This window comes from Trematomus bernacchii, unplaced genomic scaffold (genome assembly GCF_902827165.1).
Source record: "Trematomus bernacchii unplaced genomic scaffold, fTreBer1.1, whole genome shotgun sequence".
Classification (NCBI taxonomy): domain Eukaryota; kingdom Metazoa; phylum Chordata; class Actinopteri; order Perciformes; family Nototheniidae; genus Trematomus; species Trematomus bernacchii.
In genome coordinates, this window is record NW_022987593.1 from 2,056,630 (window position 1) to 2,082,009 (window position 25,380).

At 38.9% G+C, this 25,380-nt stretch overlaps 2 protein-coding genes across 7 annotated transcripts; one reads left to right on the forward strand and one right to left on the reverse strand.

The window, feature by feature from the left end:
- Positions 1–2,617: 2,617 nt before the first annotated feature.
- Positions 2,618–10,188, reverse strand: utp6 (UTP6 small subunit processome component). Its single transcript, XM_034130298.1, has 19 exons — positions 9,929–10,188; positions 9,622–9,706; positions 9,476–9,517; positions 9,251–9,343; positions 9,059–9,106; positions 8,899–8,962; positions 8,692–8,810; positions 8,419–8,496; positions 8,242–8,323; positions 7,727–7,808; positions 7,449–7,627; positions 6,892–6,971; positions 6,711–6,788; positions 6,016–6,195; positions 4,814–4,894; positions 4,317–4,426; positions 4,078–4,144; positions 3,737–3,809; positions 2,618–3,156 (listed from the first exon to the last, which is right to left on the reverse strand). Exons 1-19 carry the CDS (start codon positions 10,018–10,020, stop codon positions 3,002–3,004), a joined length of 1,788 nt encoding a protein of 595 aa, XP_033986189.1. The 5' UTR covers positions 10,021–10,188; the 3' UTR covers positions 2,618–3,001.
- A 2,908-nt stretch (positions 10,189–13,096) lies between these two features.
- On the forward strand, positions 13,097–24,563 carry suz12b (SUZ12 polycomb repressive complex 2 subunit b). Of its 6 annotated transcripts, none has more exons than XM_034129485.1 (17): positions 13,097–13,399; positions 13,652–13,796; positions 14,363–14,409; positions 14,496–14,560; positions 14,693–14,761; positions 14,939–14,988; positions 15,193–15,278; positions 15,383–15,614; positions 16,524–16,626; positions 16,708–16,813; positions 16,936–17,113; positions 18,179–18,267; positions 18,625–18,768; positions 19,995–20,152; positions 20,413–20,611; positions 21,320–21,399; positions 22,676–24,563. In XM_034129485.1, exons 1-17 carry the CDS (start codon positions 13,385–13,387, stop codon positions 23,010–23,012), a joined length of 2,103 nt encoding a protein of 700 aa, XP_033985376.1. In that variant the 5' UTR covers positions 13,097–13,384; the 3' UTR covers positions 23,013–24,563. The 6 variants fall into 6 exon arrangements, with proteins under 6 accessions (XP_033985376.1, XP_033985380.1, XP_033985377.1 ...); XM_034129489.1 differs by having other exon boundaries at positions 18,182–18,267; positions 22,694–24,563; XM_034129486.1 differs by having other exon boundaries at positions 16,708–16,822; positions 22,694–23,012.
- Positions 24,564–25,380: the final 817 nt, after the last annotated feature.

Genomic DNA, 25,380 nt, shown 5'->3' on the forward strand with positions numbered 1-25,380 from the left:
TTGGGCACATTTTGTGACTAATATATCGTGTAACTGCTTGGGAAATAGATGAATCGTATTTTAAAAGGTTTGACCGGAAGCGAAGTGTTTGATTCGACGTCAAACAGCAATGTCCGACTCTGGAGGCGACCTGACAGGAACACGCCCGGCTTCTCCTAAACATCGCATCGTTTCATCACTCCGGCAGCAGCAGGGCGGATGTTCTTCATCTTCTTCATCGTCTTCACCATCACATTAACATCTGACGCCCGGCGGTGAGTCTCTCTCTGTAAATGAATGACTTCGCATGTAGGCTATAACACAATCCTCGTCTTGTTATTATATGTTCTAATCTCATGTCAGATCACGTGAAACTAGTTTAGTACTGACCAATAGTCAGTTTACTGGTGCAGAGATAGAGGGAGACGTATGTAAAGACCCCTTTGTGTTTAAGGCAGAAAGACACTGAAAGTTGTGCCTCTGTTGCTAAAGCAGATAAAGACCACACATTACAAGCAATCAATCTTGTTTGTTTTACTGTCAACATAACGCACTGAAATTATAAAGAGAATTACCGCTTTCAGTGTTAAATCTATACTTATTGAATATATTAGTGCAACAACTTGAAGTATATTTACTTTATAGCCTGGGAAAGTTCTAATGTATAGTTTCTCTTGGACTTAAAATCACACTGTACATTTTACATTCAGTTTAATATTCCATCTCACATACTTATGTGAATATAATAACTTGCTTTATATCTTGTTAATTTGTAAATTCAACATGTATATTTTCTACTTTCTTGTTTATTTCTATAATCTTTTAATTTGTATTGCACAATGTCATGTCTTTATGCTGCTGCAACACAAAAATTTCCCAAATTGGGATCAATAAAGTACTATCTTATCTCTCTCTCTTATTTTAAACCCAGAAATACACTTTTTTAATTAAATTAACATGTGCAGATATAACTGTACATGTAAAATAAATCAAGTGGAATAAAAAGTGCAATATGTGCCTCTGCAATTGAGTGAAGTAGAACTTTAAAAAAGCATCAAAGAGAAACACTCACCTTGATTAAAAGTTGAATACTTCAAAAAATGTTTCTTTAACGCATCTTAGAAAATGAGTGCATTGGTGTAAAGATGGCTTGTTGATCAGAAGTTTAACTCTTCACACGGTCTCTTTTTTTTAAACTATTTTTTATAATCTTCTCGGATGGAGTCACTCAGGATCACATGGTCTGTTCATGTTTGATGTGAATTTTGGTGGATATTAGTGTGCCCACACAGTGCTCTCTCCTCACTCTCCATGCAGTGCAGTGGTGCCGACAGGTGGCGGATGCGGGCGCCCCTCACGATGGTTTCTCCCACCATGAAAGCGTTGGTGGATGCTGTATGGGGGATTTGGAGCATCGGGGCCTCCATTTATGACTACATTCACACCAACGCCATGGAGGAGCGCATCCACGCCCTGGAGGACATTATCACCATCCACCAGTGTGTGATTGGACTTCTGTCCACAGGCGTATTGGTACTCTTTACTTACGTCTTTTTCAAGAAGCTCTGATGATGTGTGAAGGGGTGGACTGACCAGATTCAGACATTAGGGTTCAGTGTGGTTGAGAACATTGACCAGACATTTAATGAGGGATTTTTACATTGGGTACATCTACATGGGCACACTGTCTTTATTCAGACAGTGTCCCATGATGGGAAAAAACACCTCAAAAAGTTATTCATAATCCAATTAAATAGAGAATACTTTTGTATGTGTCTAGGAAATGCCTCAACATCGTGATTCACAACTTTTCAAAAGGGAACATTAATGAAAATAATAATTAGCCATAACTTCTGCCTTAGCACATTGTGTTAACTAGCAATATTATTTGTTAAGTTTGCACTAATATTCTTCAAGGACTGACCGAGATAACAGGAGGAACTAGTGTCTGAGTGCAGAGGTTCTTTAATAGTGTTGAATTTAAACTAAATTGTTTATTGATATTTTACTTGAAAACTGTCATCATAGTTCTGCTATAAACATATTTCAATAGTTAGAGACTATTATTGTTGAGTACGTTTTGTGATAACTTTTACCAAGCCTGTAAAGATATTTAATTTGTCTGAGATTGTCCAATGAAAGAAATTGCATCCTAAAATCCCTTTGCGATACAATTTTATAGGTGTATTATCTACACTATTAGACTCTAAATCCCACATTTGTCATGTTATACCTCCTAGCTTAAACATTACTGAGGGTGCCTCTGCAGGGATATGCGACAATTTGAAGTGCCCTTAAAAAGTAGTTATAAATATATATTTATGGACAGTTCTTGTAGCTGGCCATTGAATTATTGTATAGACGTGATGGATATCTCAAAGTGCTACTGCTTGTATTTATGTTTTTTCGGGTTGGAGTTTGAAATATATTCTATACCGACTGCACCTACTCGTTACATTTGTGAATTTAAGAAGATAAAATATGTTTTGTCATAGTAACTTAATTAACCAACTATTCCTGCCAAGATAACTATTTGAAGAAGTGGTGGGTCATTAAAAACTACTGCTGTGTGAATACAGAGTTTAGAGAAAGTGTGTTTTTCTGTGTACATGTGTAATGTCTCAGAGGGACCAGGACATATTGAAAGACTGTTTTAATATCATAACAGCATCAAAGTTGGCTTCACAACATTTCAAATAAATGTGGAACTCTATAAAACTGGACATCCTTACCATATTACATGCTACCAACATCAGTATGGTATCAAATGTGGTAACAAACTGTCATAAATGAAAATGGAAAGTTTTAAATTACAGCTGCAAAATACAACTGCCCTTTCAAGAACATTTTACCCAACAATGCTGGAACAATTGAAGAATATTCAACAGGCCTGAAGGCAATGAAACAACTCATGGATGGTCACAGCACTAACCATGACCCTGCTGATAAACTTCTACACAATTGTTGAACACTGGCTGTTGCTATGGGAACTTACGATACTACTTGGACCTTTTTAGGTGACTCATAAGTGTCCAGTCTGCATCAGAGTAAACCTGCAGGTGAACCTCTCCACGCTCTCCCCCTCCAGGAACTTCATGGCTCTCCAGTGGATCTTGCCACTGTTCTCTGGCTGACCAAAGGTTCCCATTTCCTCCTGGATGTACTGCAGCCACAAATCTTCAGAGAAATAAAAACAACAAAACATTTTAAGGAAAGATAGTGCCAGGAAAATAAAACAATCTGATACCCAACAAGGCTTTTTCCATTTATCCCAATTAAAAAGGTTTCCTTTGGCCTTGAAACCAGATTAAAAGTGTGTTTGGGATCCAGCCACAGATACATTTCAAGTCTAAGATTGTATTTTAAATGTATTTTGTGAACAGATGTCAGCTACAGTGGAGGAAATAAGCATTTGATCCCTTGCAGATTTTGTAAGTTTGCCCACTTACAAGGAAATTAACAGTCTATCATTTTAATGGTAGATTTATTTTAACAGTGAGAGTAAGAATATCAAAAAGAAAATCCAGAAATTGACATATGAGATTTGTATCTTTTATATAATATATATAAGGGATCAAATACTTATTTCCTCCACTCTATATCTGGTCATATAACTAATACTGTATTTGGCATTGACACACGTCTTGTTATATGTTAGTCCTCTATACTTGATTGCCAGGATTTTGTGAATAAATATTTTTAACAAACGTTACTCCTTTTGTTTCTAGTTACTTTAAGGAATTTAAACTCTGCTCACCGTCATCTGAGGTACCAAACTCCTGCAGGGCCCTCTCAAAGTAGTCTCTCAGAAAGTTCATCTTTGGAGTTTCCTGGAAGAACAAACAACATTTACAGCTCAATTTTTTTCAGGAGTTTATTGGTAGTACAAATAATATCAAGTTCACCAAATAACTGTCCCCACAATTTCTTGGTTTTTGTTCAAAGTCTTCCGCAACATCTGTAACAATTTGTAAATCGAACTTCCGCTTAGAGTACGAGTTATTGTCACATGATCTGTTCTCCACCTCCGACCTAAAGATTGAGGTGCAGGTTATGCAGGAGATTTTACACGTTACAAAAAGTAGTTTCTATACTCACTTGTTCCTTCTCAATATTAATCATTGTGGTGAAAAAGGCCTTGGACAGGGGACGATTTTCCTGTAAGCTACAGAAGAAAATAAACATTTTCTTAATTTAAAATGTACAGCTTTGTTACAGGAAACACTTCTCCAGACTTTATTTTGTATTCACACCAGTGTTTTGGGACTGATTAAATTCCCTTTCCTGTTATTCATCATTTAAATTAAACAGCAGCAGACAAAGTGAAATGTTTTTACCTTGTAAAGGCCTTCCTTGCTTTCTTGTAGCCTCCGGTGGAGAATGACCAATCAAGGTAGCTCTCTTTCATCTCCATGGAAACAGCCGGTACTGCAGACAGCTGACCTCTCTGGGAACAAACACAGAACAAACTGTCTGCAAGGCATCCTCATTTCGGAGGCCAAAACACTGCAGATGTAAGGGGCTATTCATCGATTCCATTTCATCTTTTAAGTATTCACCTGCCGGTATTATCCAGAAAAGAACCTGCTTTTTCTAACCTCAGTATATCTGTGTACAACATATTCCATAACTAACCAAAATAATGACTATGCCTGCTTTTCCACCTAAGCCAAAAGTGTTGTTACAGTGCAAACAAATACCTGTAAATCTGTGCTAAAAGTTTACAACCTGTTAGTTGTCACTGAAAAGATACATACCTGCTAATGCTGTCAAAAGATATGAGGAGCAGCAGCAGTTAGTTTCAAAGAGAATCAGGTGTGTTCATATGGACTACCTTAAAGACAGCTTCTGTCTCCTCAGGACTCTGGTTGGCCACGCTCCACTGGACCTGCAGCTGCCAGAGAGGAAGACTCTCCTGTCGAGACAAAACGGAAAGGATTTAGCCATCAGTTGCTTTCTAATCAGCATACTGTCAGTGTTGCTTTCTGTAGCATTGAGCAGTGGTTAGTGTTGTATGATATCTCCATCCTATCCTAAACTTAGATCAAATATACCTAAACTTGCCACGCTTAGATCAAACTAAGGCTTCAAGACTTAAGAACTGTTTCTTCCAATTATATGGAGAGAAAACTAGTCAGTAACCTAGTGTAGCATCTGAGTTACAAATCCCCTCTCTTTGTTCTCAGCTGGTTCCCCCAACATGTCAACGTGCCTTTACGTCATCTTTTTTTACTAAGCTCGCCTTCTGTGCTGTGAAATATGGAAACATTTTATTGTTTGACATTCTCTGAGGGTTTACACCATTTCCCACCACTTAAGAAGAGTGTTTCTCTTGAGGGAAAATGCCTAATCAGTGTAGTAATCCTCCTCACACTGCTAGTCTTGTGAAACAGCCACCACAACAATAACCAGCTATTCTGCTTATTTCTGTAAAGGCTGAGACGAAGTATGTATATTCATAGACATACAGCATTATACATTTATGGTGTCAGTGTTTATTTTAATGATGAAAAATGATGATTAAGCCCAAATATCTGATGTGCTGCAGGGGATTTTTTAATGATTAGTTCACGATCCCACCTAAGCTTACAATTCTAAAAAATCTATCGTTTCGTGTGTAGGGTTAAATCGTTATCCTGCCTGTTTTCCCTCTAATTTTAGTAGTTTTCACACACCGTCAGCTATCCTCACATATGGAAGGAGGCAGCCGAAGCCTATTTAATAACTTTGACATATTGAAATAGATCCTAATTGGGCCAAGGAGATGACCCACTTATACAGCAGTGATGGGGGTGTGTGTGTGTGTGTGTGTGTGTGTGTGTGTGTGTGTGTGTGTGTGTGTGTGTGTGTGTGTGTGTGTGTGTGTGAGTGTGTGTGTGTGTGTGTGTGTGTGTGTGTTCTATGAGAACAATTATTATAGTGCAGTAGGAGCACAACTGATGTGGTGAATGTGCTTAATGTAAGCAAACGACATGACTAAACTGGATGTGATAGAGGAACAATTATGTAGAGTAAAAGTGTGTGTGTTATGTGTACCTTGGGATTGATGTGTGTGAGAGCCTCCTGGAATAGCCTGCCCACGTCTCCACTCCCCAGTTGCATGAGCGTCCGCAGACTCAGGCTCCACACTGACACTGATTTGCTGTAGCGCTGCGTGGCAGCCATGGCAACGCTGGCTGCTCCCTCATCATCTCCAGATGAGAGCAGGATCTTCAACTTTATATTGAAATAAAATCAATGTAAATCACAATTAGATCTCCATCTCCTCTTTTTTATTTATTATTTAAGCTTTGTATCTAAAAAGGTAAATAAATACTTAATACAGTCATTAATGAATGAATACCAATGAACTACTAATTTGGAGTGGATACAAATTATTGGGCAGTGACAAGTTATTTTTCACTTATAGAAACAATCATGGCTTTAACCGAAAGGCCAACATCACATTCCCTATTTACCCTGTTCTGGTCCTCTTGCCAGGCACACCTGAACCCTTTGTACTTTTACATGTTCACGCCTTATGAAGTGCATTTGGAAATGGACCGACCATCAATCAAAACAATTGTTGGCCTCCCCATATGCTTAAATAGCACTGTTCTCACAACGCCAATCAAGCTACACTAATGCTTTTTGACAACAGACATTTGACCAGACAGTGTTCCAATGAAGGGAGACTGAACTACTAATAGCCAGTAAATCCATTAACAGATTTAATTAAGTCATTATCTTACCCAGTTGGTGTAAAACTCCTCCTTCAGCAGTGAGGAGTCGTGCGCACGCTGCAGCACTCCCAGCTGCCTCTCCTTCCTCTGTTACACACAAATACATAGATGCACATCAGGATTTACCCCTTGAACAGCCACCTATAAAAATACTATATCCACTGACATCTTTCAGTGTAAACGCACTTACCTTTTCCTTCAGCTCTTGGACGTTGGTCTTCCTCTTCAGCCTCTCCCAGCAGAAGGCCACATAGCAAGTCCACATGGGCTCTAGACACGGAGCACAGCAAGGGTTTCTTATATAGACACATTGAGTTGGCAGGGTATATGCAAGCAGGGCATTAATGCAGCATAGATTTCAGAAAGGCAGTTTATGGTTGTTTGAAACTTTCAGGCTGCCTGGATAAGATTTTCTTACCAAAATGATTCAACCCCAGACTTCATCTCAACAATAGAAATGACATTGTTAATAAATAAAACAAAATGAAGTTGTGTTATAGGCACCACTTTATTTAAAAGAAAAGTAAGTTTTTCATATTGTAAAGCTAAATCTCTCATAAAATGTGTCACTGCATATAAATAAAACCTCAATTGAAATATCCATAGGCGATTTTTATACTTGTTAAACCCCACAGGCCCCTGAAGTAATACATTGATCAAAACTATGAATCAAACCTCAATCCAACATTTGCCTTTAAAAAAATAGCCCAGTTATGTCTACTTGCTCACTGTGGATGTATGACCTACCGGTGTTGAGGCTCTTGACCCCCTCCTCATACACCTGGCAGCAGCGCTCCTCTCTGCGGTTGATATCCGAGGCGCGGCCCTTGGCGGTGTGCAGCTCCTCCCCGGCCCCCGGGGCCTCCAGCTCCCTCTTAGCCATGAAGTCCCACGTCAAGCTGTCTTCTGTGTAGTTATCCTGTAAGCTGCAATACAAGAGGAGGGAAGCAGGTACATTCATGCTTAGTGATGAAGTCCTGTTTGAGTTCATGAATGCTGTGTGGCTGAGTGAGCTGCTGCCTTACTCTTGCAGGATGAAGTCCTGGAGTTCTTTGGTGAAGTCAAAGATAGCTGCTATGTTCAGAAGTAAGATGACAAACTCTGCTTCTGTTGGACAAAAAGAGCAGTGGTTCAAAGGTTAGATGTCTCAATCTGGCAATTTCTGTTGATGAACGGAGATTGGACATTTTTAGAATAACTTTTTTTACAGCAAGTTGGATGTATAGATTGACATTACTTTCCAGTCTGTATCATCACTGTGACGCTAGTGGCCACCGCCAGTTAGCATAGTTTAGCATAATGAGTGATGTTGGGGGAAACAATGTGTGAACAAATTAGATTGTGGTTATGTGTATAATCTTTGCCAAGTGAAAAAAAGTGACGTACACAAATATGTTGACAAAGCTTATGTCTAATGCATAACTTTCTTACTCAAAATATAAATATACTGAATGTTTTAAGAAAATTAAATATGAAATGTACAACTTTATGGTAGTTTTGTTTTGGAACAGAATCAGAGATTATTTTAGAAAAATCCTACCTTTGATTTTCCCTGTAGCATCTCTATACACAACCTCAGCCAGTTTGCCACTCAGAATCTCTGGAGAAAACTCATATTCCCCCTGAAAGAAGTGAGAAGCAGAGTATTCAGGCATTGAAAACAGTAAGAGCTTCTGTGTGTTTTATTTTATTTTTTGGTGAATTTTGAAACACTCACCAGGTCCATCTTAGCTGTCTCCAGGTTGTTCTTCTGCTTCCTCAGTTTCTCACAATGCAGCAGCTCCATACGGAAGTACTAATAAAGAAGTTGTTGGATACAATTAGAAAATAATTTTTGACAAATACCCAATCATCCCTCTTTCAACCACAGCTACGGCTCCTTTCACTAAACTTTGTTGAAGTAAACTAGATAAGTAAGTTCCTCAGGTTTCATTACAGTGGAAGTGATAGTGTTGGATATAAGACTAAACAAGTATATATTTTATTGTACCTCCTGGTAGACTTTCTTGTTGTTTGGATGGAAGCGCAGAGCCCTCAGAAACAAGTGTCTGGCACTTTCTGAGGAACTTCTGTCCTCCAGCTCACTCTTGGCTGCCATGATCCACAGGGCTTAAAGAGGGAGAATCACAAAGTCACTATTAAAATACAGTTCATAGTCACTTTGTTCAAACTGTCTGGAAAGCATTATCTTCTTTACCTGGTTTGTCCGGGTGTATCGCAAGCATGGCTGAGAACACTTTGCTGATCTGGCCTTTGGTAGCCTGAAGAAAAAGCAAGTTAAAGATCATTGTTACCATGAGAAGACACTGTGTTTGGTCAGAGTTGGACTTAAATCAAATTAATAGATCATTACATACCCATTTCTTACAGAAAGCGGCATGGGAGAGCCACAGCTGCACATCACCCTGTGGAGAGAAGACTATTCACTCAGTTATGCTTACAATAAACTGTCAGTCAAGGGACAAAGCATATTGATACTTTATTGTAATAGATGAATGCATTGATTTAATTATTACACACCAAAAATTAAATATTAATGTATACATTACCTTCCACTTATTTGTTGCTCTTTTAAAGACACTATTTATTCTATGGATGATTGGGAACTCGATCTCCTCTTTTTTGAACTGGTAATGTATGTGCTGCAAAAGCAAAGTTAGAGACGGTCAAGTGATGTGACATTCACTCCAATTGTTTCGCATGTATGTTAAAGTGTACCACTAGTATACAAAAAAAGTTAATATGAATATAAAAACAAAGCATTTGCCACTTACCACTCTTCTCTTCTTGACCAGCTCTAACACATTGATTTCATACTGCAATGAAACGAAATTGTTGTTAGTACTTTTAACACTATCAGTCATAGCTTGAATAATGGGATCAAGAAAAACCCTTATAGATGATGATTAGGGCACCTTACCTGGATGTATGCAATGAAGTCCTCTTTATTTATAATCAATCTATGCAGCTTGTATTCAAGAGCTGTGGCTCTTTTGATTATGGATCTGAAATAATAAAAAGAAAACACAAGTTTATTTAAGATGGCAATCCCAATTTGAGTTTATTCTTTGCAACGAGAAAGTAATAATGTGACAAAATATATGTTTTTGTCAAGTGTTCCTCTTTAATCTATCCCTATTCCTGTCAATTGCCAACACAACAAGTGAGATGTTTGTCTGCTGAATACACACATTTGGAAACCCTCGGTAAGTCAGATGTTGTCTTACTTGACTTCTTTCTTGGTGAACAGCCCCACTCTCTCCAGCTGCTCTAACTCAGGGATCCTCTCCTCGATCCGCTGCTGAACGATCTCCGCCATCTTGTCCACGCAGCTATTACGGGTTATTCGGTGATAATAAAGTTAGTAATGTAAACTTTATAACGGAATACCCAACGACTTGCAGCAATGAGGCTGGTTTTCTCCTACACACATGTGGGGAAGTTGTGATCCGCCGATCGCTTCCGGTTCTGTCTGCAAATAGCTCCGTCTGGAAACACGATCAGTGTGAGCAGCGTTGTGACAAAATGTAATTCTGGCCAGTTTCTGTATGTTACTAACAAAGTGATTAGTTTGATTTTAAATAACATTAAATAGACAACTGCTAAATAAATTAAAATGGGGATAACATAGCTATTTATTTATTTTTGAGCTCATTTAAGAAAATGAGTCTTAGTATGTTATCCGTATTGTTTTTATAATGTTTTTTTTCATTAACATAAGGTTTGTTATGTATTAATATGATACAATTAAATATAGGCTTTTTCTCTTTACAATGCACTGAAATATTTATAATATGATCAATTAATTAACACTAATAAGTTACAGAAACTTAGAAAAAAAGGTGTGTGACTATTAATTTTTTTAACGTTTTTTGTGTGTGTTTTTATCATGTTGTAACTGTATGCATTTATGCAGCATAGTTCAGTTTAAATCAACAGTGTGATTTAATAAAAAAACGAATACAATGCAATTTTCACAATATGATGCTGTAAATTATATACAATTCTCTATAATAATAATAATAATAAAATTGTGATAATGTATTTGTTAAGCACTTTTCCTAAAACATCCAGACCAAAGTGCTTTACCATAAGGGAACATTGACATAGAATAAAAATAAAAACATTAATAATGCCATAATTTTGAAATGAGGTGGAGAATAAACACACGAATGATGGGTTGGACTAGATAATGCAATTCCTGAAGAAATTGCTAGTGGGAATACTTTATGCTGAAAAGCTGACGCTAAACTGCCATGCTGAAATGTAATGTGTAAGAAGAAAGTGAAGAATTTAGATTGAAATAATAGAAGGAACACTGGGGGCTTGAATGTGTGATGAGAGAAGAAAAGAAAGTAAAAAGGCTTGGGAAAGCAGCAGAATATTTGAACTGCAAACTTTTGAACTAACTTGATGGCGAATGATCTGTCGCCATGCCAACGGCATTTGATGACATCCCATAATACGCTTAGATGCGTTGATGGCTGCATCGTTACCAAACCTGTGAAGTTTTGGGCCGTTTGAGCATTTTCACTGAAGTTATGAGAAAACCGTGTTTCATGGTGAGCATTGTGTTGCCATGGCAACGGCAATTGAATAAATCTCAAAACTGTCCCATAGATGTCTTCACGGCTGGACTGTTAGCACACATGTGAAGTTTGAGCACTTTTTGAACATTTTCATAGGAGTTATTGCGACATCGTCTTTTATGGCAAGGGATGCGTTTCCATGGAAACGGCATATGATAACACCCCATAATTGACGTAGAGCTGTTGAGGGCTGGACCGTTAACCATTATCTGAAGTCTGGTGCTGTTTTGACCCTTTTCATAGGCGTTACAACAACATCGTGTTTTATGGCGAGGGATGTGTTTCCATGGAAACGGCATATGGTGAGATGTCAGATTTGACGTAGAGCTGTTGAGGCATGGAGAGGTGATATACAGGTGAAGATTGTGGGACGACCGGACCGTGTCCATTGGAGCTACAGCGACATCATGTTTTATGGCGAGGGATGTGTTTCCATGGCAACAGCCTATGGTGAGATCTCAGATAAAGCTGTTGAGGCATGGACCGGTGAGTTACAGCGACATCTTGTTTTATGGCGAGGGATGCGTTTCCATGGAAACGGCATATGAAGACACCCCATAATTGATGTAGAGCTGTTGAGGGCAGGACCATTAACCATTATCTGAAGTCTGCTGCTGTTTTATGGCGAGGGATGCGTTGCCATAGTAACACCACATTACGTAACATCAGATTTGATGTAGAGCTGTGTTAACCATTATCTGAAGTCTGCTGCTCTGAGCATGTCAGTTGGAGTTATGACATCATCGTGTTCCATGACACAGGTGTTTATATTTGAGCTAACGACGTGTCCAGAGATCAAAGGTTTCCATGGTGATGTGCAGTAATCAGTGAGAGGAGAGCATTTTCATTGCCCTGAATAAGAGATAAACCTCTTACATGTGAACGTTTTGTTGAAGAACCGTAACAGATATCGGTGAAATTTCAAAGCGTGAAGCATGTCAAGGAACTTGAGCATCTGAAGTGTACTTTTTGTGTACTTTCGGGTTAATAATGTGGCCTTTTTGGCAGATTAACTAAAGGTGTGTGGCTGCTGTGGTGGGGAAAGATGAGGCTGAATTTACAATGGGGTTTAATGGAGACATGTTGAAAGTTTTTGTCACTTCATGCCCTCAAGAGGCATTTTGTTTAATTATTTTGATCAATTTTTCAAGCTACGAGATGTTTATACGTTTGTCATGAACAATTATGTCTCAGGGATGTAGGGTTTGGGAATTATGGCAGGTTTAAAAGAAAATCTGAAGGCAAAATTAAATCTGTCCTCCACTCTGTGACATCACGCACTCTACAATCTGAAGAAGGCCTCTTTACCAAGGTCTGAACAATGTTTAATATCTCTAAAAGTATGAATCAGATTTAAAAGTTGTGTTACACGAATAATGTCAGAAAGATGTGTAACATTTTAAAGTTGGAATTTCAAGTCTGAAGAGTTTCTCCATTAACTTCCATGTTAAAAATGTGATGAATTATGGGATGTATCTCTGGAATTATGAAAGTTATGAATGAGAAAAGTAATAGCCATTGATTCCCGACCGAGCTGAACGTTTTGATGTTTGAACGGAGTTTCTGCGATGTGGAATGTGGGAGCAGAAGAGGCGAAAAATAACCCGGCGGAATAATAAAGAATTTCGTGCGTCGAAGGACAAGTAGAGACTCTGAGCTGTTGGCTGAGTTTGATGAGCTTTCTGATCAACTAGATTTCCCGCAAAATCACAGAAAGCGAGAGCGGGTTGTATGTTATCTCCGGAGGTCAGCAGCCAATCACAGTGCTGGATTCTCTCAGTCCGTCTCCTATTGGCTGACAACTGACTCCTGCTCTGTTGTTCAGTACAAATTGAAGGAACCCAAACCGACAATAAATTACACAAAGATAATAAATCATTTGATCCATAATACTGCAACCAGCTCCGATATAAAGCGTTATTTATAACAGTTGAATGCTGGAGAACCTCAGACATACAGAGGCTTGTTTTCTAGTAAACCATGCTAGCATTGCTAGCTAACTAGCCAGCGTCTCGTCGCCTCCTCCTCATCTTCATGGGTTTCTGCTGCTGAGTCTGCCAGGCTTGTGCTGGAGGCAGCGAGGCTAACCAATTAATGCCATCGGCCAGGGTGGGTTGTCTTTATTTATGCCCGACATTTAGGGCATGCCGATGTTATGATTTTTGATAATCATAGTGTGAAAACACGGATGAATACTTCGCTGGAATACCAAGCTAACTAACATGTTAGCATTGTGCTCTTACCCAAGCTAGTTAGCTCGACTGCTAACTCGAGTATTTGCCTACCGGCTAACATGTTGTATTGCCACCATTTGTTCCGTAATGATGAGTGTGTTAACATGTGCCGTCGTCTGACTCGCAGAACTCGGGTCATATTATGAGTGGGGCGAGTTGCAAAGCTAACGGCGCTGTGTACCCCGCCTCATCAGCAATGATGAATTCTGTGAAGAAGCCGAAGATGGAGCAGATTCAGGCCGACCATGAGCTGTTCCTACAGGCCTTTGAAAGTGAGATTTCAACACTCGTCACTTTGTCATTTCACTTTTCTGTCTTGGTAACGCGAGAATAACTTTTCATTGCATTCAATTAGCATTTTGCTACCTAGTTATCTTTGCTGCTGCATATTTTGTTTACAAAAACTGCTTTTGACTGACAGGCCTCCCTACTTGGCAGCCTTAAGGGAGCTCCAGATATTGATTATTTATTTTCTAACTAAATGAATTTCATTTTTAGCTGTTCTAAGGGTGGCACGTAACAGACTAGAATAAATAAATAGTTTATTATATGGTCAGTTTAACTTTGGCTGTTTTAGCTTCTAATCCACCACCTGTTAACACCCCTTATTTTGGCATGTGTAATCAACAATATGGATGACATATTTAGATGCTGACTCAGGATGGGATTAGCAGCTTGTTGTTGTTGGGCAGAAGCACTCTGTTAAAATGAGAGCAGCCCGTTTTTTATGCTTATGTTTCAGATTTAAGTGGATTCCTGGTTAAACGTAACCAGGAAACATAGTAACGGCAGTGCGATATTTACCAAATATCATAATACCACTTTTTTATTTTTCCAGAACCAACTCAGATATACAGATTCCTCCGCACAAGGAATTTGATTGCAGTGAGTGAATTACTGTACATATGTTATTAATTACCCATCGGACTAAAAGTTGGTGACTAATTAATGCTTTTTTGTACAATTTTCAGCCCATATTTATGCACAGGACGCTCACCTTCATGTCTCATCGAAACAGCCGATCAAATGCCAGAAGGTATAAACTTTGATGATGTTTTTTATGTTATGACATATTAATAGAGTTCCTTTTGTATAATCCGATGTATGCTCTGTCACAGTTGTAATGTATTATTTCTGAACCTTTGTTACTTGTCATCTTTCCTCTTAGAAAAACATTCAAAGTGGATGATATGTTGCAGACTGTGGAGAGGATGAAGGTAGAGCAGGATTCTCCAAGGTAACAGAGCTCTACTGTACAAGCGTTGTTGTGTCCCTTCCTAATGGTGTAGTATTTTCAAGGGACTTTAATTATTAGGGAAACTGTATTGACATCATTTACGAACATATGAACATTCATGTTAATAGTATGAGCGCTTGATTTTACCTATTTTCATTTTCGTATTTTTTTCTTCAGTTTGTCTTCACATCTACAGCTAACATTCACTGGGTTCTTCCATAAGGATGGTGAGCAGGATTTACCTAACTACTTGTGTGTTGTGAATTTGTTCAAAGGGATAACATAAATCAAATCAAAGTTGTGTTTTTTGTTTTGTTTGGACTCTAGTTATGCTCTGACAATCATGTGTGTTTCACTTTAATATTATGTTGTTGTGTATCTAAAAGGGATATAAGGACTGACACTGAACTGAACCTTTTCTCTCCTTACAGAAAAGCCATCTCAGAATTCAGAAAATGAACAAAATTCTGTGTCTTTAGAGGTGCTACTTGTCAAAGTCTGCCATAAAAAACGCAAGGTAAAGTAACATATTAACACAGTCTCTCACTTGAGCAGCCAGTCATTTTTGTCTTACTTACTCGTGCTGTTTGTTAAATTAAGTTTGGTTGTTTTTTCTTTCAGGATGTCAGCTGCCCGGTAAAGCAAGTGCCTACAGGTAAAAAGCAGGTGCCTTTGAATCCTGAGAGTAACCAAACCAAGCATGGCTCCTACCCCTCCTTACTCGTCTCCAGCAATGAGTTTGAGCCCAGCAACAGCCACATGGTCAAGTCTTACTCACTCCTGTTCAGGGTGTCACGCACAGGAAGGAGGGATACAAATGGCCTGGTCAATGGAGAGGCCAACGAGAACATTGGTAGGAAATCCACATTGAAGTCTTTTGTTATCTGTTTTGACCAAGTACAGTTTGCATTGGAATGTTGTTACGAGATCATCATAGGGAGACCATTGCTTAATTTTCACTGCATTGCACAGCTCAACTCAACTATTTTTTTGGTTTTCCATTAGAAAAAGTGTGTGTTCTACGCCGTCCACCATTCCCCAAGAAAAGCTGCATTAAAAATAAAATAAATATTTTCAAACTGAAATTATCACTTCGAGGTCCGTCCTGTGGTGCCATTAGGCCCACATATCTTTTTTTACCATATACATTAATTTGGAAAGATGTGTCTGTAAATCAGCAGATTATAATTTTTGTGTTAGCTAGGCCGTAACTGTTGTAAAATGCACAAATGGCCGACGTTGGAGGTATTTTCTACCTCCCTTTATATCAGTAAGACTTATCTGGTAAGTGGAGTTAAGTGGAACCCTGGTGTGCTTGCTTTAAGCCCCCATAGATGCAGAAAATCTGGGCAATTTCATTATTAAGTAGTTGAGCCATTTTGGCTTCTCGCACCATTAAGCAACAATCATTAGGAAAAATGGGGGCCCGTCTCAAACGCTGTATTGGGGTCTATTTATACGTCCGTGGCTGAGCCGATACAAGAAGGTGGAGTTAACTCGGTGCCTACCACTGATAGTTTTATTTATTTTTTATGGCACGCACAATAAGTCATATACACTACCTATACTCTCATGCGGCATTGCTATTGCGATCATTATATTTTCCCGCTTGTGCTTTTTCAGGGGCTGGTACCTGAAGTAAATCGGGCTGAGCCATGCAGTGTAAATCAAGCATATGCTAGATAGATAGATGTAACTCAAATGATTGCTGGTTTGATATGAAATCTCTCACACTACTTTTGTATTTTGTTCTTGTGCAAAGAAGTTACAGATGCTCCTAGTAGAAAGAAAAGAAGTTCATCCCATAGAGAAGGAGAGACCACAGAGACCTTTGTTGCCCAGATGACTGTTTTCGATAAGAATAGGTAAGATTTAAGTTTTAAGATCACTGTTTTGTCGTTCCTTTGATTGTACCTTTTTTAGAAAGCATTGCTTTTAATCTGCAGGAGATTGCAGCTGCTGGATGGAGAGTACGAAGTGTCGATGCAAGGGATGGAGGACAGCCCTGTCAGCAAGAAGCGCGCTACGTGGGAAACCATTCTCGATGGAAAGGTGGGGGAGGTTTGTACATAACGTGTTTAAGGGTTTCCTCCTGTAAGCCTTCCTTTCTTGTCTTTGTTTTCCTCTTCACATCAACACATTGCTGACCATTACTCTTTATTACTGTCCTGCAGAAACGGCCACCATTTGAGACCTTTTCTCAGGGACCCACATTGCAGTTCATGTTGCGTTGGACAGGCGATGCTAGCGGAAAGTCCACTGCCCCAGTAGCAAAACCCCTCGCTACACGCAACTCCGACAGCTCCAGCCCCATGGAGACCAGAACCAGCAATCACCGAGCTGCCCTCATGAGTAAGTACATACACAATGCAGGGTAGCTTGAACCTTATAAGATAAGGCTGAATTAGAATAATAGGAGGATATAAATATCATTGTCTGGAAATCACTTGAATTGCATTAAATATTATGTTTCTATTAAGAACAAGGGGCAAAACACATCTGTCTATATATGATGAATGATGGGAAGAATAGTAAATAGTGAACATGTCTGCCTTATTCCAAATGCTTCTAGATAATACCAAGCAAAGGCCTCAATATAATCTATTTATTTCAGTCAAGATTCTCTGAAAAAAGCCGAATAGATCATAGGTTTTTGATTTTTCCGCCCAATGTGGGATGGTTTATTTGTAACTGAATCTGGCAGTAGGCTGCCAGAAAGTCATTGCTGTTGAGTCTGTGTATTATTTACTTGACTATGTAACTGTGCTGGCAAATTAACATGTCACTCTTTTGAAAAAGGCTCTGAGTCAGTAGAAGTCATGCATGAAGTCTGTGTATATTAGTATCAAACTAAATGTTTGCCTACTGCTTAAGAGCTATGGGAATTCATTGATGCATTGGTAAACAACTAGTTTGAAAAAGACAGCAGAATTCTATGTTATACTGTTTCTAATTATAAACTAAGAGGATATGTATATTAGGGTATCTAAAAGGTTGCTTAGGCACATTTGAAATGGCGTCAAGGATCTCTTTAGCACTGGTCATTAATTAAGCCACAGAGAAACATTAATTCAACAGCAGAGGAATTTGTTCTAATATCCCTCGCTGATGCATCCCATGAGAAACATTAAAAAAAAAAGTTTCCCCTCTAATTAAACTGAACTTAACAACGGTTGTGGAATGAAAGGAAAAAGCAGCCAAATATTGCATGGTCATGTTATCTGTTCGACATGTAATAAACCAGTTAAATCACCTACGTTTAAAAAGCAATAACGTTAACATGAAGATGAAACCTGCTATGTTGTGTATTAAATGTCTAGGAAATGTGTGCTTGTTTGTCTCAGTTTAAATGTGTGAAATCAAAGTGATGATTTGGTGATTGTCCAAAGAAGTAACCTGTTCATCTGTTCCCGTCAGCAGTGAAAGAGTCAGTGTGCACAGACATTCAGACGAGGAAAGAGCAGGTCCTGTGTGAGCCGCGGCAGAAGCTACGTATATTTTATCAGGTACACCACAACACAGTAAGAAACACAACTGGGCCTGGGACACTGATTAACAAGAGTCTTTTGGTGAGGTTGCTCAAAATGTACGTATAATGTCACATGTTTGGAATTACTGTCACATTTTGAGAGTTTAACTGGTTTATAAATGTACATCAAGACTAGTATAATGTTCATAAATGTAGCCAAAAAACATGTTTCACTGTTCAGACCCTGTGTGTCACTCAGTCCTTATGGTCTGTGTAGCAAAATGTGACAGTAACGCTGATGTTATGCTAGAATAGAATAGAATCATCCATTTACATCTGATGGAACCTGAGCCTCTTGTTTACCTTGTAACTAATGCAATATATCCATGTTTAGTTCTTGTACAACAATAACACACGGCAACAAACAGAAGCGAGAGATGACCTTCACTGTCCCTGGTGTACCCTGAATTGCAGTAAACTCTACAGCCTGCTCAAACACCTCAAACTGTCCCACTCGCGCTTCATCTTCAACTACGTGGTAAGAAACCCAATGTGTTTGTCTGTAGGTGTGTGTGGTGTTGCTCATCTTAACAAGACGCCACCTGATTTGTAGCTAAGTTTAAGTAGGCCTGTCACGATTGTGGACAAAATTCTAATTCTCTTGAGGGAAACTGATAAATGATTCTTTGATAAAGTTTGTCTTTTGTTGTATTTTTAATAAAGAAAGTCAAAACACAAGTGAAATCGATCTCAAATGCAGGGACAGAACAACTTAATCTTCAGAGGATGAAGAGGTTCTGTACCCAGAATACAGTAACAGTCACACTATATATTCATGAAAGGAAGCAGCCAACTAGTCCCACCCATAAACTACCGTAGGCTTTTCTAAACACCCCCACCATTAAACCATAAAACCCCCAGTCCTTTAACCATTTGCAAAAGTCTCTTTTACCCCCCGTGGAATGGACTACATACAAGACTAAAAAATACAATTTAACAGAGTAAAATACATAATTTATGTGATATGATAATTTGACACAACAACGATAACTACTTTTGTCTGACAATATATTGTCCCAGCAGTAATTGCAGGTCGTTACACATATATAGCCACAATAAGAAAATGTGCTAGACCAATAAAGTAAAAAAATATATATAACATTATTAGCCATGTAGGTTACTGTTGATGTGTCTTTTTAAACCTGATAGATAAGGCGCTTCAATGATAATTCTCGTAACTTGGGCCACATTGTAAAGGCTCCTCAAATCTGCATCTTTACTAGGTTTTTGTTTCATTAAATAACTCCTATTGGCCTGCCAGGTAGTGAGACTACCCTCACATAATTCATTTTTGAATACAGACATGGGAGACTGCCCTGTATCCTCTCTCTGTCATCTGCCTTGCAGCTTAATTCTGAGCTATTTACAGCTTAAACAGATCTGCTGTCTGCACCTGACCTGACTGCAGGGTAGTATCACGGTCAGATAAACAAGGGGTCTAGGAAAACTATTGTACCTACTTTTTCATAATAGCAGCTAAACACTCCTTTTTCTTACCCTCTCTACTCTCTTACAAAGCTGTCTTCCCTAGGGAACCCTTGTTTCTCTGTCTGAGTAGCACTTTAATCCAAAGCATAATGTGGCTTTCCCTTAAGTGAGAAATCACACGTATAACAATGATAACCTGCCCCTAATTTTAAAGCAAATTTCTTTAAGAGTTTCACTGATGTTCCTTTTCTTTTTGTACTTGGTTTTTTTCTGCAGCCTCACCCCAAAGGAGCGCGGATAGACGTGTCCATCAATGAGAGCTATGACGGCTCATACGTTGGCAACCCTCAGGACATCCACAGCCAGCCCGGCTTCGCTTTCAGCCGCAACGGCCCCGTTAAGAGGACGGCTGTAACTCACATACTGGTTTGCAGGTAAACTTGTGACCTCCGTTCAGAAGCGGTGTTTAAATTCAAATTGGACAATGCAATTAACTTATCAGTTAAATCTGATTTTCACAGTCTGGTTGAGTTAGTAATTCCTTAAATTAACATCAAGGAGCTGTCATGAGCAGGGAGCCCGCTCAAAACAGACTAAGATCAAGAGATTGTGGCAGTATTCCGTATCAGTATATGTAATATCTAATAAAGGAGAGAGTGTTACAAAAATATGCTTTCTCTCTCCTGTCCACTAGGCCCAAGAGGATCAAAGCGAGTCTGTCAGAGTTCCTTGAGACTGAGGACGGAGAGTTGGAGCAGCAGAGGACTTATGTGAGCGGACACAACCGCCTGTACTTCCACAGTGACAGCTGCATGCCCCTGCGGCCCCAGGAGATGGAGGAGGACAGCGAGGACGAGAGGGATCCAGACTGGCTCCGAGAGAAGACTGCCACGGTGAGGAGCCATTACTCATCTGCTGTTTAGTTTCTGGCCTCACTGTTGAATTGGGTTTACACACACTTTAAGCTCAATTTCCCACAAAGAAAAACAAACTTATGATCTCACCTTGGCTGAGTTTTCACACCTGTGTATAATTAACCAGTTTTTCTTGATTAGGAGTAGGGATGGGTGGTGTTTTATCCCTGTGTCACGTTCTGCCATGACATGGATTTTGTTTAATTGTGAACTCGCATGTTTAGGTTTATTGTCATTGATTTAGATTGACAACAACATTGTAACAATTTCATAAAAATGGTTTGTCTGTGTGAGTGTTTCGGAGGTTCATACTGAGTGAATATAGATTTTGGTGTCTGATTACCATGGCAACAAAGAGTCAAATCATTTGGGTCAGTCCTGCTTCCCATAAATAACTTAAAGATGCTCAGAGCAACAACTATTGAACAACACAGAACACATCTTCAGCTTGCTCTAACACCCGTACACAATTATATATTTTAGTATTGATTCCCTGATTCTGCTAATATTGCTTTTTAAAGTTGTTCCATTGCTCTCAAAGCAAATTTTCATTAGAATGTGAGTATTTGTCGATAACAGCGAAGGTTTTAACAAACAATAAATTACACTGCGAATAACCATGGTGCATGGTAGTTAGTCATCAGTGTTTTTGCATCACCCTAATCTCACATCTTTTCTTACCTGCAGCAACTGGATGAGTTCACAGATGTCAATGAGGGAGAGAAGGAAGTGATGAAGCTGTGGAATCTGCACGTCATGAAGTATGGGTACGTGGGAGACATTACTGCATCTTCATGAAGTATTCCTTAAAGGTCACCTATTATTCAAAATCCACTTGTTCATGTCTTTTATACATAAACATGTGTCCTCTCTGTGTAAAGAGATTCTGAAAGTTTCAGGAAAAAAGATTCGCTCTCTTTTTGTCCTGATCCATTTAAACATATAAAAACCTGTCTGAAAATGAGCTGATCAGATTTTGGCCACTTTATGATGTCATAAAGGTTTTTTGGCTTGTGTAACCATTAGCCAATCACCAACCAAGGTAACCCCCCCCCCCACCTTATCACCTGAATCTCCTCTTATGGCGCATTCCCATTGCAGGGCCTCGCTCGGCTTAGTACGGTATTGTTAGGCCTTGTTAGGACTGGCTCACTTTATGCTGCGTTTCCATTACAGTTTAGTAGCTGGGGCAGTAACTATAGTAACGCAGTGTAGGCGGAGCCGTGACGTCATCTTCAATGAGAACCCCAGAAAAACAACATCAGCCGTTAGCTGTTAGCACTCAAGCTCACAGCTCCTCATATCTGTTCAGAAACTAGACAAAAGTTAAACAAGTGCAAACCACAGACTGTCTGTGTCATGGCGAATACAGTCGCTGGTTTATTTATGTCTGTAGGCCGTTGTTGTGAGTGTGGACGGTCGGAGCATATACAACGTTAGCTTAGCCAATCTCCATTCAGAAAACACGCATTTTAAAAGGTTTTTCGCCTGCCGTTTGTCTGCAGACTCGTCTGAATGCGCCATTAGAGCACCATTGTGTTTTTTTTTAACCAAATATCTTGCAGAGGGGCGTTGGGAGTGGCACCTTATCTTCATCTAAAGTAAAAGACAGAATCAGCACTTTTGAAACAGAGGGGTTTATGGGATGCTACAATGATCTGTTTGGTGTTTGGAGCCAAACACTTCAGAGACATGTTTTGTATATAACTGAGAATGAAAAACAGTATAATAGGGGACCTTTAAGCTTTAAGCAATATAATTGTTGGTTAATGTGTATAATTATGAATGTTAATCTTGACAGATAACTTGATTTAAACCCTGAAGAGAAATGCTTGAATTTAGTTTTAGAAAAAGCTTTGGAAAACCCTTTTTACATTTTTTTTTAAACAGTGTTAAAACAAGAGGGTTGCTATAAATTCAAAACCTAACCAGAGCACTTTGATATTCTCTTGTTATATCTCATATCTGCAGTTTTTATATACTGAAGTGTTGCTTAGTCACATATACAGTAGGACTAATCTTTGCAGCTCTACTCTTGTTTAGAGTTCCTCTTTTCTCCAGTTTCATAGCAGATAACCAGATGAATCAGGCCATCATGCATTTCGCGGAGAACAATGGACCTCACATAATCCGCCGCAAACTCTGCCGCAACTTCCTCCTGCATCTAGTCAGCATGCACGACTTCAACCTCGTGAGCACAGCCACCATCGACCATGCCATGGCCCGCCTGAAACAGATCCAGGAGGAGCTTCCAGACACAGAGGAGGAGGAGGAGCAGCCGGGCCAGAGTCTGGTACCAGCAGCAGCCTGCAACGGCACCGTCACCCCCTCCACCGCAGGGAAACTGGGCAAGAGGACAAAAAGCACACTTACAGACTGATGAAGGATGGATGGATCAACGATTCTCGTATTGTTTGTTTTTTTTCCGTTTCATCCTGAATGAACATTTCCAACTCTATGGTGCTTAGATAGGTGAAAGAAGTGGTCAGCGGAGGATCTGACCACAAGCAGACCAGTATACAAGGTAAACAAGTTTTGGGAACTTGAGAACTGAACCAAATATGAACAATTTAAAAAAAAAAAAAAAAAAAAAAAAATGTGAATCACCCACATCTACACAAACCAAGATTTTGTGGAATGTGAGTTGAACCTACTTAATGTGCATTTTGTAGGAGCCATTGAACTATCTGTCTTTGGGTGAGAGAGTGAACAAACGGTCTGATGATGTGGCGCGACTGCCTTTGGTATGTGATAGACAACTATCATGACTACAGTTAAAAATGTACTGGTAACATTGTCACTCTTAATTATTTGTACACATACACAATAACCTTGTTGAGAACTTATCCTTTTAGCTGATTATTTTAGCACTTGGTGTTTGTATTTAGAGAGTTTACCTTGAAATTGTTTCCTCTTTTTTTTATTCCTGCTGCACCAAATGTTAAATGCAGCTTTCCCAGTGTCATCAGTGGAGACACTTTCGGGGGTCCAATTTCACTGTTGTGAATGAGACTTCCTTTTAAGGGTCTGACAGTTACAGTCAGTCCACACTATTGGCACCAAGTTATAGATTATATAAAGCCTGTAGAGCTTGTTAGGAACCCAAAATGTTTGATTGTGGGTTTTGCTGGTTGGTTGCAATGACAATAGTACTGTACTGTACTGTACTGTAAGCATTGGGATCTGGAACCACATTCAATTCTGGTTTGGGTCCATGCTAAAACTCCTACTTCATCACCCCTAAGCCTTTCGGCCTGCATTGATAACAGCTAAAGGAAAGCCAGGGAAATCACTGTTTCTGAATATTTTATTTACGTAAAACAACCAGCAGCACATCATCCCATTTATCGTGCATAGCATTCAAGATAAAATATCAACTTTTTCTGATTGCCTGTAGTTTGTTTTCACTTTGAGGTTTCAACACGTTTCATTTTCTTTCAACATGAATGTCGGAAGCTATTGATAGAAATGTAATCTCATCAAATGTTTAACTCTGTCCCGGTATGAATCTGATAATGAACAGATATCAGTTTTTCTTTCAAAGCAATATGCTCTTTATTGGATGTTTGGTTTTCAGATCCAAGTCAGTTTTCTGTCCCGTTGGGTGCAATTTATGCCAAAGGGGAATATTTCATAAGTCTTTTAGTTCTGTATATTATTCGGGATATTTTCTTATGTTCTTTCCATAACATAAAAAGCAGCTGTAGTTGTGTTTTCTTGTGTGCACCTAAATTGGTGCACATCAACACTCATTCGTTCAACAGACATCTCTTTTCTGGCTGTATGGGACAACTAAATTGACAATACTCCTCATTTCATGGAAGGTTTCTGTTTTCATCTGACATATTCACCATTTTATGTAAAAAAAAAAAATGTACACTCTGGTTAGGGGGACTTTTATATTTAAAGAAATAAAATACATTTGACCTTATTCATGGCTGTCATGTTTTAGTGATTTATGGACACTAGTCATTATTACACTCTATCATGGACTCTGTCTGGCAATTCCAGTTGAATAACTCAATTTGAATCGGCGTGGACCTTGACTTATAAAGGACAAACTGTATGTTATAATATAAAGAATTACATGTATTGTTATTAATTGCATAGCTGTCTTTTGAGAGAAATTAACAGCTGCATATTAGGTTATAGGTCTTTTAGGTGATATAATTCAGACCTGCAAAACAGTTGGCTTTTCCTAACTTGAAAGTCACTTTTTTCACTTTTTTCTTGAACTTTTGACCACATAGTCAGACCACATAGCTGAATGTAGTTTGGTCAATCATTTTTAGTCGTGAAAAAAGCAAGTAAAAGTAGCTGAGGTGCAGTTCTAATAAGCTTTAAAGATCAGACCCCTTTTAAAATGAATGTTCAAACAAGGCAACATTGGATAAGTAACATTGGAAGTAAACTTTGCATCTCTCCAGTGAATATCAAAGGAAAAAGGTTACCTATCATTCTGACCTTGCAAATCTCCCAGACACATTAGGTGTATCCAGGGGTGCCTTAAGGGTGTGAAAAGTTAGGACGATTCTAAGGGCCCGTGACTGACGGGCCCAAACTATTTTAGAACATTAAGAAAAAAATGTTTAAGTAACCAATGTGATTATCTTTTCATGGGGCCCAAAATCCCTTGCAGCGCCCCTGGGTGTATCCAGAGAAAGCTTCTTTCTAAAGGGAAGAAATATTCCATATTGTCAATTGTGTTTCTTCTGATTTATTTTTGAAAACCGTGTTAAAATAAAGTT